Below are 13,195 nucleotides of genomic sequence, written 5' to 3'. Positions count from 1 at the left end.
CATTCGCAATCAATGATATTTTTAGTGGAACTGGGAGGCACTAAATGCCAGGTTTTGTTAGCAACAAGAGCATCATATTCATCTTGCATAGCATGTTTCCAGTTTGGATCAGTAAGAGCCTCGAAAAGATTCTTGGGTTCTCCTGTAGCTGTTAGAAGGGCATACCTAACAGTACCATCGGTATATAGTTTCGGTTTTCGAATACCTTTTTGCAGCCTAGTTTGAACTCCAACAACAGGAGGTGGTGCAGGAGTGGAAGGCACAAAAGATCCTGAAGAGTCAGCAGAATCCCTATTCACAGAAGATCCAGCCGGATCCGCTGCACCCCATCGCTCCAGATCCGAGGAGATCTCCCTCGCGATCGGTGCTCCAGCGCCCTCGTTGGCCACCCGCTCGGTCGCGCGGGGCGAAGCGTTCAGGCTGGGTCCCGCCCCTGTCGTCTGGTCGGCCACCGTCCCATCCATCGCGCGCGTGGCGCTCGGTGAGCCGCACCGGGCCGTGGTGGCGCGGCTGGAGGGCCCCACGTTGATGGGGCTGTCGGCTGCTGGCGCATGCAACACGCCGAGATCCTCCTGGGATTGCGCGCCTGACGTACTGACGAGGGGAGTGTTGTTGCTGCAGTCTGCCTGCACGGATCCCAGAGGAGAATCTGAACCAAAATCAGCCTCGGGATTGCTCATATCTCCTGTTACGCATGTTGTCCTGTTCTCCTGCTGTGTAGCGTTATTTGATGTGCTATGTGATGCATTTTCCTCAGAATTTGACCAGATGCTTGAGCTGAAACAACCGGGGTTTCATTGACAGCAACCTGAGGAGGATTAACAACAGGAACAAGACGCAAATAATGATCATTAGTATGCACACCCCTATCCATACATACCGAAGATGAGTTATCTTGTGGAAGAAGAAGAATTTCTTCACGGAGACGTCGACCAGCATTAGGATTAAGAGAAGCAAATGGGAAAACATTCTCATCAAAGACAACATCTCGAGAAACATAAACACGACCAGTGGTCACATCGAGGCATTTAACACCTTTGTGACAAGGACTATATCCAAGAAAAACACACCGTTTGGATCGGAAAGAGAGTTTATGTTTGTTATATGGACGAAGGTTGGGCCAGCAAGCACAACCAAAGATATGGAGAGGCTCATAATTGGGTGTGATTTGGAGAAGTTTTTCACTGGGAGTGTCAAAATTGAGGACTTTGGTAGGAAGCATGTTTATAAGAAAGGTAGCTGTGATGAAGGCATCATCCCAAAACTTGAGAGGCATAGAAGCATTGGCAAGTAGAGCAAGGCCTACTTCAACAATGTGACGGTGTTTGCGTGCAGCAGAACCGTTTTGTTGATGAGTATGGGGACATGACACATGATGAACAATGCCTATACGTTGAAAGAAACTGTTCAATTTTTCATATTCACCACCCCGTCGGTTTTGGGGTGAACGGACGTACCCTTTGGGGTAGCCGGTTACGTGTTTATATATACGGAAAGAGCCCCCGTGGTGGCGTATACAAAGAGGATACGTATTTGGGTAGAGTACTACTCTATACCCAATACATATAGTACACTAACTCTAATAAAAGTAACCGGAAGACATAGGAATAAAGGGATCATTTCCAAAATTTTGCCTAGGCAAGATATGCCCTATTTGCAAGATGGAACACCCGTTGATATGGTCTTCAATCCCTTAGGAGTACCCTCCCGAATGAATGTGGGACAAATATTTGAAGATTAGATCACTGACACCGGTTTTACAAGTCTTTTTTACTTTATTTAATATAAACTAGCACAGTTGCCCGTGCGTTGCAACAGGAGATTTTTTGACGTGGATTCAAATTTAGTGAGAATTGTCAAATTTAAAGTATCGGTTAGAAGCAAGCCGATCCAAGACAGTCAAACAACACAAAATGATGAGTCAAAAAAAATGAAATCACTGTTTGGAACAAAATGATAAGAACAAACCAATATTTAAGAAAGAATTCCAATGCAATTCAGGGTTCGTCTCTGGTAAACCTTTTTTGTGGACACCGTTTCAGGTGAGCTACCAACGTGTGAGACTTGATGAGGCTAATTTGATGCGTGCTTATGCCTGATTGATTATTGGAATGATGACCAGGTTTTTTCTGCTTCAGATCAGCCATGACATACATGTATGTGATGTTTGGATCGGCCATAGGCCATGCGTGCGTCGAGGTTTAATCAGGAGCAAAAATCCCACGAGTCAGCAGCATGTCTAGCTCAGCTAGCCAGAGGCTGCAAAATCCATCCGACGCCACTTTGCTCTGCTTCATGTGGCCGGTTAGCACTGCCGTCCGTCGAGCCGCCCCGGCTGCTCGACTTCTCTCTCCCCCGCACGCCTCCCTCTCCATCTTGCTCCGTCCGTCGAGCCGACCTCGCTGATCAAACTTGTCTCTCTCCCCCTCAGGCCTCCGTTGACCTTTGCCCCCGCCTGCGCGCTCGCTGCCGCGGCAGCACACATCCGCCTCCCCCTCGGGCCTCCGTTGACCTGTGCCCCCTGCTCGCTCGCTCGCTCGCTGCCGCCGCAGCACAACATCCGCCTCGCTGCATCACCCGGCCTCCGCCGGAGCTCGCCATCTGGACACCAATCCCTCTTTTTGCCCTCTACTTGTTTGATACTACTTTGATTTCCAAGCTTGCTTGTTGATTTGCTAAGCAACATGTATATAAACTGGACTGATTCGATCTAATAAAGCGAAGTGGGACTATTCTATGGATGCACGATAGTGGAAGGGCTGACCAAACTTTCGCAACCAGGATAAACCAACGAATCGTTGATCGATACTGGCTGTGTGATGGCGACCAGAGCGGTGAGGGTCGGCGTTGAGCGCGAGGCCGTGGGAGGGCCGGGCGCCCGGGCCACCGGCCGGGGACGGTCAGCTCGTCCACGTACCCGGCGTTCAGTCACCGGAGCTTCGGCGGCTGCGGGCGGTAGATGAGGTACACGGTGAGCACGGTCACACCGATGACGACCAGCGCCAGCCAGAAAACGATGCAGCAGAGAGTGAAACAGAAGGCCGGCAGCTGCCTGGCTTTGCCTCCAGCGAGAGGAAGCCCGGGGAGCCTTTCCGGAGTCCTCCTCCCCGGCGTCTAGCGGGATGTCCTGGCGGCGTTTGCAACGGTGACCCCTGGTGATCATGGTGCTGGTGCTGCTTCCCGCCAACCTGACCTTCGCCGGCAACTCCAGCGTCACCCAGAACCAAGGTTTTGGTTACCGAATGAGGCAATTTTACCGAGGGTGACTGATAAACGTGGTTACCACGGTTACCGGGAAATACCAAGAAATACCGAGAATATTTCAAACGAATTTTATAGTTGAATTTTGAATTCAAATAAATGAATGAACGAACATTCAAACCAAAGACCTGTCAAAACAGGAACTAGGTTGCTATGAACACGTCAGAATCAACTCTCCTTGCATTAATTAGATCCTAGGCACTTTACTACAAATCGAGCGTTAAAATTCAAAATTTTCAAAAATAATGGTATTTTTTGCTCGGTATGTGGATTTACCGAGGGGCACGGAAATACGCGGTAACCACGGGAAATCTTGAAATTTCGACTGGTAACCAAAACGTTGCCCAGAACACGCTCCAAATCACCCCGGACAGCAACAGAGCCAGCGGGCCCGACAACTTCCTCGTCAACCAGACCGGCAGCGTCTTCCTCTCCGCCCCGTTCGTCTTGTGGGCCTCTGAACCCGCCGGCGGCAGGTACGTACGTCGCCTCCTTCTCCACCGTGTTCCGGATCAACCTCTACCGCGCCAACGCGACAAGCAAGGGCGAAGGCCTCGCGTTCGTCGTCGCGTCCAGCAACGGCGGCGGCGGCCTGCCCCCCGGCAGCCACGGCGGGTACCTGGGCCTCACCAACGCGTCCATGGACGGCGACCCCGCCAACGGGTTCGCGGCCGTGGAGCTGGACACGGTGAAGCAGCCCTACGACCTCGACGACAACCACGTCGGCCTCGACGTGAACGGCGTCCGCTCCACCCACGCCGCCTCGCTCACGCCCTTCGGCATCCAGCTCGCCCCCATCGACACCACGGTCAACGACGGCTTCTACATGGTCTGGGTCGACTACGACGGCGCGTCGCGGCGCGCGCGGGCGTACGTGGCCAAGAACGGGAGCAGGCCCGGCGTGGCCGTGCTCGAAGCGCCGCTGGACCTCTCGGCGGTGCTCCTCGGCAAGCGGGTCTACTTCGGCTTCTCGCCGTCCACCGGCGTCAAGTACCAGTTCAACTGCGTGCGCATGTGGAACATGACGGTGGAGAGGCTCCCCGGTTGATATGGGCTGTTTCTTCGCTTGGCCTTTTCTAGATGGGTTGTTTTGTTCGCTTTCTCGGTGCCGAACGATCTGAGCGAAATCGATCAACGCTTTAGTACCACCTCGCGTATATGCTTTAAATTCAAACTGAATTCACATGAAGAAAGGGTATTGTGACGGTGAACCTACGGAATCAATCCGTGCTTTATTATTATTAAATATAGAATTAGAGACAATGGAAGGCCTCTGGCGGATAGATTATCTGAAACCGTTTCGATGTATGGTCCATTGTGGAATCTTTCTCTCATCCTTGGTCAACTCTTGGGGTTCTCACAGCCTCATTTATCATACTAGCTGGAATGACTAGCCTGATGTAGTTTGTCACCTCGGTTATTTCACTCTGTTAAAAGAATGCGGCATTGTCAGGTCACTAGTTTAGAATATTGTTGGCGAGGCATACCCAATTCTTGATTAGCAAGCTGACTTTGTCTTAATCAGCATGGGCATCGACGAACAGACTAGCCATCAGTTACTAGCGATAATACGAGGAAAATAAGGAACCAATAGACAGGATAGGAAGCACCTATCTGAAATAGAAATTTAACAAAGTAGAAGATAATGTAGAACAAGGGGATAACAGTTGAACGGAAAGAGATATCAAGTGACCTGCAGATGGCATACAGTGACACAAAAGTGTCCACATATAGCACATTCTAATCAGACAGTTGAAACATAAACCAATGCTGTAAGTAAGAACAGACTGCCCGTCAGTCTTTTGCACTTCATAATCACATTCAGATCTGATGCACAACAGTCCATGCAGACTGAGATTAAGACAACTTGCTAATTACTCCCTCCGTAAACTAATATAAGAGCATTTAGAATACTAAAGTAGTGATCTAAACGCTCTTATATTAGTTTACAGAGGAAGTAAAAATGAAGTCATCCATCTTGCTTAGTGCAGCTCTTCCTTCAAAATAGTTCATGCACAACAACCAAAGGCAGAGCAGACCAGAATAAGCAAAGGTGACACATCCTAGAACTCCAATGGCTGATGAGTCATGGAGGTTGCCAAACTCGGTGCAGCAACTGGCTGCAACTGTGCAGGAGCCGCCGAGCCAGTACTTGCTCAGAGAGCATGAAGGTCTTGACGGGCACCTGGCTGGTGCCGAGTTGCCAGAGCAGATCCCAACCATAGATCTCGGCCTGCTATCAGCATCCAACGATGCGGAGGAAGCCACCAAGCTACGATCTGCGTTGCAGAGCTGGCGATTCTTCAAGGTCAGCTTCTCTTCCTTATCCTACCCTTCACTCTTGTCTGTGTGCATCTCACGATGCATAAGATGCAGGACTTGGCTACTCCATTATCTCAAGGGGAAAAAAAGCCTTCTTCTTGCATTTTTTGCTTCTAGAGTACTTGCTTTTCTGTAACACACATCAGCCTGGGTACCAGGTTTCTAACCATGGAATGGAGACCTCTATGCTGGATTCTGTGATGACTGCAACAAGGGAATTTTTTCACCTACCGCTTGAAGAGAAGAAGAAATGCAGTAACCTGATAGATGGGAAACATTTCCAGGTAGAAGGGTATGGAAATGACCAGGTGAAAACTCAACATCAGATTTTAGACTGGTCTGATCGACTGCATCTTAGAATTGAGCCAGAGGGTGGGAGAAACCTTGCACATTGGCCAACACATCCCAAATCTTTCAGGTAATCTATCAGCCGTCACAGATACCTGTGTTCAAATGGATCTTTCTTTGTTGTCTGTTTTGTAGAAGAAAGTTCATTTGCTTATTTATGTCTCTTTTTTTTTGCGGGTTTGCTTATTTATGATTTTTTTTGCGGGTTTGCTATATTATGTCTTGACTCTTGAGTGACGTGGGCTACAGAAACAAAACAGACACTAGTAAACTACGCTTGGTTTAATTGGACTACCTCTACCTGAGCTCTGTTTGCAGGGATGATCTGCACAAATACGCATTGAAATGCAAGAGAATCAAAGGCGACATCCTTCGGGCAATAGCCAAGCTTTTGGAGCTTGATGAAGACTCCCTCGTTAATCAGTTTAACAGTAACGCCCGCACTTATTCTAGATTCAACTACTTCCCGCCGTGTCCAAGACCTGATCTTGTCCTGGGCGTCAAGCCTCACGCGGATTTCTCTGTTCTCACGGTTCTTCTCATGGACAAAGATGTCGCTGGGCTGCAATATCTTAGAGATGGAACCTGGTACAATGTTCCAGCTGTGTGTAACCACACCTTGCTGATCAACATTGGTTTTGCAATGGAGGTGACCATCTCTGAACATCCAGTAATTTTTCTCCCAGATGATACCACTATAATCAAGTTCTTGATGACTTTCACCTGACCATTTCTCGCGCAGATAATGACCAACGGGATCTTCACAGGGCCAGTGCATAGAGTTGTGACTAATGCCGATAAAGAGAGGATATCAGTGGCCATGTTCTATGGTGTGGACCCTGATCAAGAGATTGGGCCAATAGCTCATCTGTTGAGTCATGAGCAACCGGCACGGTACAGGAAAATGAAGGCCAAGGACTTACTAGTCGCGCAACTTGACCATTTCTCTCAAGGCCGAGGAGCACGAATTGCCGATGCATTCAAGATCTAAGTGAGATAACTGTACTTTCATGCCACAGTACCAATGGAAAGTAAATAATTGATGAACTTACAGAGGATGAATCTGGTTAAAATAAAGAATTAGTCCGATTTATGTTTGAGTTTATATAAATACGCTCTGTGAACACTTCCATATTCTCTTATCAGCTCCAGTGTCTCTTCCCTTCCTTCTTCTGTACTAGCTTTTATTCTTAAAAAAATCATATCCCCATGAGTGAATAAATCATTTTTATGATGTTCAAATGTTGACACCAGTGTTAGGGCCATGTTGCGTGAGACTGACAAAGACATTTTGGCATGGTGTACGGCATGGATGCCACAGTTTGCCAATACATGTATCATGGGAATTCGGTGTCATGACATAAGTGTGGCCGATTTTTTTAAAAAAATATTAGTTTATTATTTATGAAATCTTAAAACCATATTACTGATTTTAAAATTTTCATTTCTATTACCTCATTTTATTTTCTTTTTATTAAGCAATTGTTTGCGAGGTTCACTGGATCATCTTTTTGTACAAACGCAAAAGCTTAAATTGTATACTCTGACATGCATAGTCGTTCATGCATTACTCCATTCGTTGAAGTACATGCCCTGCTCCTCCTAAGATGTCCTAGAGCGGTGGCACTTTGGCAAGCGATGGCGGAGCAGTGGCGGATCCCCTTGGCGGTGTCGTTTCTATGGACGGGCTCGGAGTGGCTTGCCCAAACGCTTTGCGACCTACCAAACACGAAGAGAATGGAGCTCATGATGACACTGGTGTTGCTGGCACGTTCGCAACGAGACAACACACCATAAGCAGCCGCCCTCAGTCGAAGCATCCAAGAAATATCTTCTAAGCTACGTGGACTCACTAATTGGTGTCCAGAACAACCCAGGTGCTGATCCAGTTAAAGGCCAGCAAGTTATGGATGTGGTGACACCCAGCAAGCCATTACCGCATGCTCAACCCATCAATGGCGCCCCACCCAGGTAGTCTACGTTGACGGATCGATTTGCGCCACCTCGGGAACTGCGGGGGTGCGCATGATTCTGCGCGGCTCCTCCGGCGACATCATTTTCTCATCCTGTAGAAAGTTACGTACATGTGCAGAACCATTTGAGGCCGAACTCTCAGCTTGCATGGAGGGCATCAACCTCGCCCTGCAATGGACGAAGATGCCGATAGAAGTGGAGACGGACTTCCTTGTCGCTCTTAACATGAATAATGGTCTGAACAAGACCAGTCTCACTATGCCATGTTGGTTGATCAAATCCAAAGGCTTTTGAGGGAAGAGATAATGTTCAAGCTATCTCATGTTCATAGGGAATAGAATGGTGTAAGCCATTATCTGGCCTCTTTTGGCTGGACAGAAAGTCGAACTGTGGTGTGGCTGAGTTCGAGACCAGGAAATGTCCTTGATATTTGTAAGAACGACTTATGTCCTGATTGATGAAATATAAAATCTCCCTTTCACCCATAAAAACAAAGAAGTACATGCTCTTTGTTTTGGCAGTTGCCACTTAAGATGCAGATGGTGCGGTAAGGCCGTGTACATGACACAAAGGCCGATGATCATTTGCCTCTTTCGATTTTTGCAGTCTTTTCTTTTGTTGCAAAAAAGGCACCGAGATCTATTTATAAAGAATCAACATCAATACAAACGACCGTAAAGAAACTAGAAATTGCATTCCAGTCCACAGAGCATCAAAAAACTTCAGCCACCTGAACGAGACGTAGTTGTGCCGCCGCCGCTACGCCTACGCACCCGAAAACCGGCCTGGCCTTGTAAAGGGTGGACCACCTGGCGGATGGGAAGACTCCAATCTACGGCTCTGAAGGCGCACCGGTAGAGCCATCATCGTCGTTGAAGAAAACCCACACAGGATCGGGAGCCACGAACCACTACTAAAGACACCCGAGCCTTCGACCGTTCCCTTGACCTCCGCATCGGCTTGGCGACAGTGCTACGGGCGCCATGCAATTACGGCATTCTCGACAACACCCTCCTCCCATCCACACACGCACATGCGCACGTACACACACCCCACACTCCCATGTGTGTCCCTCGTGAAAACTAGAAATCCCTTGATTTATCCGTTTCGAAAAAAAAGAAATCCCTTGATTTGGGCGGCGGTGCCCTGACATCGTGATCTACATGAAAGCACTGCCTTTGGACAGTGGGGTGGCGGGCAAGGCTCTTGCACGGGTGTTTGGCCATCGACGGCGGCTGATGTTCTTCAATGGGGGTAGCATAGTGGCAGGACATGTTTGTAGGCTTGTCGCGTTGCGTGCTGACGTAGGGGTGCGCAGCTTTGCAACTTTGCAAGAGCTCTGTCTCTGTTCTATGGCGTGGCTGCACTTCTTCTTCCGCCATCTTCTTTGGCGATTCCGTCCGGCAACTTGTGTTCTGCACCGTGGTCTGTTTTGATGCGTGAGACATGATGTCTGAGGCTGCTTCGTGAGGTGAGGCACCTGTGCCTGTCGTCCTTCCTTGGCCACCACTTGGCCATGTCCATGCATGGGGAGCATCTCCGCATGTGGATGGCACGGCACCCTACGAGCCAGGGCGAGAGGGCAGGCCGTGCCGTCTTCAGAGGCGGAGACGGACGTGATAGTGTGGCATCGGAATTGTCAGGCCGTGATAGTGTGGCATCTGATTTGGCAGAATGCCGTCCCAAGGGCATAATCTGCAAATCTTCCTCCAGGTTTGAGCAGTTGGGAGATGATCTAGAGGCCTACTACAGCCACGTGCATTTATAGTTTTATACGTAACCCAAGAAAATCCGCTGATGCATAGCACATAAAATGTCATTGTTCTGAAACCGTGGATGTGTACACGGCTCGATTTGGGTGCATTTTCGGGAGGTGGATACACTATGCTATATGGCTGCCTGAGTGTCTGAGTGCCTGGTGCTCATTAGCATGCAATGCCTGGACAACCTATGATGAATAGTTCTGGTACGTTTTCACTGTGCAAAATACAAATACGAAGCATGGAAAAAAAGGTTCGAAATGCCATGCTCTAAATTAGTTGAAGATACCGACAACACCGTATAAGTTTCTTAGTAGAATATTTGTAGGCAATAGGTTCAAAGAGATTTAGCAAGAGTTTAGGTTCTTCAAATGAATACCAGACATCTCTGATGGACATGCATGCAGCACCAAGTTCACCAGAGAACCGAGCATGGAAATTCATGGAAGGATACCCCAAGGAGATGGTGTAGACATTCTTAGAGCAGGTGCAGCCTCCAGAGTCACATCATATGATTTAGCCCCTAGGAGCGTGATGAAAACACATGCTGTTGATTTCCTTGGTGATAAACATGAAAATCCACGTAAGGATACTCCAGTGAGATGCTGTTGATTTCCTTGGTGCAATCTCCGTGGCCAAGTGATTTAATCCCAGTTTCCAGTTCCACGGTCATCCTTCTAAGAGACGGCGCGCATCTAAGAATCAATTTCAAGACAGTCATGATCTTCTCCTTTTAGGCCTTCGATTTCCACTTCTTCTAGATGAACCATGGAGATACTTTGGCTTCTCCAATTTTTGGGAGAATCACATGGACAATTCCCTGGGCATGATTGTACCACCTAAAGCAAATGAACAGTATTACAATGTATTATATTTATTCATGCTAAGCTACGTATTAAAGATCTTATCTCATGGCTGCCTACAGAAATTGTGTTTAACAGGTACTCCGTATTATGGATGCAAGATATACAAGTACATGGAAGGATTACCTCGGACTTCCCCGGACTCAGTAGGATGACCTCCAATATTTTCAAACCAATATGAACCCGGAACACGCTAAAGAGATGCAACAAAGTTGCCCCATACATGTGCCCTATTGGCTTGAGGCTTAGGTACAAGGCAGAGAAGTTAGTAATCAGAACTTTCTCTATTTCTTGGGCAAAGTCCAGTTCGGTACCCCCCGAGGAATCCTGCAAAACAGTATGGCAGGGTGTCATACATAAAACCAATTTAGCCAGTAAATCAAGTAAATTGAGCAGGGCAAAAGACATACCAAAGCATACATGAAAACATACAGGGCATGGTTGTTTGTGACAAACCTCTGTCTATCTAAGCTCAGAGAGTGAAGGTGCCAAAAACCAAACACAATGGGCAAACCTGTATAAGAGCGTTCCAACGAGACATTCTCCAGCATTGGTGCCGATATGAACACATTGATGTCTTTGTCGGCCTCAAAATCCATAGTCAATTGCTTAAGCATGGGAGTCACAATGTCAACACCACGGCATTCCGTATAGTAATCCAGGACAAGCTCCTGCAGCGATGTTGAGTGGATCGTGATCTCACATTTGGACATAGCTGCCTTCACCTTCAGCACACGAAGGCATGGGCAGAGGGAAACCAAGGTGCTAAGGTCGTTGATGATGCATTTTTTAAGGATCATACTGTCGAGCTTGGAGAACTTGCCACCAAGAAGCCGTGTGAAGCAGATTTGATACAGTTTAATCTTGATCGAGACGGCATTGGGAAAACAGGGCAGGTCGACATCTCTATACTTCTGGTCATATAGTGTGTCAATTAGGTGAGTGAAGACGAGCTCTTGCGGGGAAAGCCTCGCTGCGGCGCGGAGAAGGGTGGCATCGGTACCATGTGCACTACAGAGGTGGATGCCGAGTAGGGACACCGAGACACCACCGTGTGCCGCCACAGCTTCGAGTGTGGCCAGCGCTGGTTTGTGTGAGTCGGGCTCAACACCATGAAAGGTGATACTGATGTTGCGCAATCGTGGGCAGCGGTTCAGGAAGGTGCCAAGGTCGACAATGTTGCCGTCAAGGGCCAGCGTCTTGAGCGCGGGGAACTCGCCGGCTGACTGTGGCGTAAAGGTCCCAAGGTCCAGGATGCAGGCTTTGAGGGACAGCCTCTCCAGCGCAGTGAACTCGCCGGCCGGCGGCGGCATGACGCAGAGCCAGGTCTCCAGCTTGATCGATATGGTGCGGTCGAAGCAGGGCAGCTCGATGCGGTCCATGTGGCTCAAAACTAACTTACTAGACCCCGGGAAGTCGAAGAATAGCTCCGCTGGAGAGACTATAGCGGCGGCGCGCAGCAACGAGTTGGCTTGGGCGGCTGTATGTCCCACCCGGATGCAGATGTCGAGGAGGGACACCGCCGGCGAAGCAGCGAAACTGGCGAGCGCCGATTCGACCTTGGCGGGCGGGACGCCGCGGAAGGTGAGATCCGGGAGGTAGGTCCAGAGGCCGCGCCACCGGCGCGAGAGGAGCCCAGTGCGCGCGGCGGCGCGGACGCAGCGTAAGCGCACCAGCACCAGGAGGAGGATATCATCGGGGAGGGCGCCGATTAGGTCGGCATCTCGTGGACCACGGCCGTGGCAAGCTACATGCGGCGGCGGAGGCGAGCTGAGGCGACGCCCCGATCTCGTTTCCATCGGTGCGAAGCCCTACGAAAGTGCGTCCTCACCGATCCCATCTCCCGGAGTGACCCAGTTTTTGTGCGGAATTCTTTTTGACCCAATTAACAAAGCCCAAGTCCATAACTGCTAGTGCAGCCCACAATTTAACAGCATCACGCATGATATTTTTTTTATACTTCGAACCCCTAAAAGAACCATATATAGTTCAAAAAGAACGGCTATTTCCCAAAGTGCCTTTCTAAGCTCGAGTGAACAGCTAAATAAATAAAAATTCAGAAAATTCTTAACCTTTTTTAGCAAGCATTGACAACTATTTTTACTGTTTGCAAAGTTTGAATCATGAAATGATATTCGTGGAAGACGTGGCAAAAAAATGCTCGAAAATGCTTTTGAAAATTAGTTTTTTGGAGCATCTTTTTTTCGCCACCTCTTGCCGGCCCCTCGATCCAATCCGACGTGTCCGGTCGCCCCTCCTCTGGCGATGCGGTGGACGCGTGGAGCAGAAGAAGTGCCCCGCTGCCGCCTTCCACGGAGCGCGCGCGACCTTTGCCGACGGCCTCCTCGGGTGGCGGCGAGGATGGGTGCGAGGGAGGGAGGGGAGCGGTGGCGCGACAGGGGCGCCCCCGTGTAGCCAGAGTAGGGGCGACGCGAGGGGGGGTGGGGAGATATTTGACAACGCTTATGGCCTTGTAGAGGCGTGACGCGTAGGGATTGGTCGATAGCTCTCTCATTAGCCCCAGAGCCGATGGGTCATCGACGACGTAAGCAGAACCCATCGTGACGGAATTTCTTGGCGCGGCTACCAAGGTGCTTAGCCATCTGGAAGTCAACTCACAAATCCCTCTTGGCTTGCTCAACGGGGTTATATCCACTGATAGAGAGA

The 13,195-nt window shown here is 49.2% G+C and overlaps 2 protein-coding genes across 2 annotated transcripts; one reads left to right on the top strand and one right to left on the bottom strand.

Annotated features, from left to right (window-relative positions):
- The first annotated feature begins 4,896 nt into the window (after positions 1-4,896).
- Positions 4,897-7,184, top strand: LOC123168775 (codeine O-demethylase). Its single transcript, XM_044586646.1, has 4 exons — positions 4,897-5,569; positions 5,742-6,001; positions 6,250-6,580; positions 6,674-7,184. Exons 1-4 carry the CDS (start codon positions 5,336-5,338, stop codon positions 6,920-6,922), a joined length of 1,074 nt encoding a protein of 357 aa, XP_044442581.1. The 5' UTR covers positions 4,897-5,335; the 3' UTR covers positions 6,923-7,184.
- A 2,816-nt stretch (positions 7,185-10,000) lies between these two features.
- LOC123169994 (uncharacterized) lies at positions 10,001-12,340 on the bottom strand. Its single transcript, XM_044587845.1, has 2 exons — positions 10,655-12,340; positions 10,001-10,504 (listed from the first exon to the last, which is right to left on the bottom strand). Exon 1 carries the CDS (start codon positions 12,325-12,327, stop codon positions 10,879-10,881), a length of 1,449 nt encoding a protein of 482 aa, XP_044443780.1. The 5' UTR covers positions 12,328-12,340; the 3' UTR covers positions 10,001-10,504; positions 10,655-10,878.
- Between the last annotated feature and the right edge of the window lie 855 nt (positions 12,341-13,195).

The sequence above is a fragment of the Triticum aestivum genome, chromosome 7D (genome assembly GCF_018294505.1).
Source record: "Triticum aestivum cultivar Chinese Spring chromosome 7D, IWGSC CS RefSeq v2.1, whole genome shotgun sequence".
Lineage (NCBI taxonomy): Eukaryota > Viridiplantae > Streptophyta > Magnoliopsida > Poales > Poaceae > Triticum > Triticum aestivum.
Note: the sequence above shows the minus strand (reverse complement) of the source record. Positions and strands in the feature narration are given on the sequence as shown.

Excerpts from the sequence above, each read along its gene's own strand:
- LOC123168775 (XM_044586646.1), top strand. The coding sequence starts at position 5,336 with ATGGCTGATGAGTCATGGAGGTTGCCAAACTCGGTGCAGCAACTGGCT. Across the intron at positions 6,002-6,249 it reads ACACATCCCAAATCTTTCAG|GGATGATCTGCACAAATACG; the intron begins GTAATCTATCAG and ends CTCTGTTTGCAG. Across the intron at positions 6,581-6,673 it reads ACATTGGTTTTGCAATGGAG|ATAATGACCAACGGGATCTT; the intron begins GTGACCATCTCT and ends TTTCTCGCGCAG.
- LOC123169994 (XM_044587845.1), bottom strand. The coding sequence starts at position 12,327 with ATGGAAACGAGATCGGGGCGTCGCCTCAGCTCGCCTCCGCCGCCGCAT.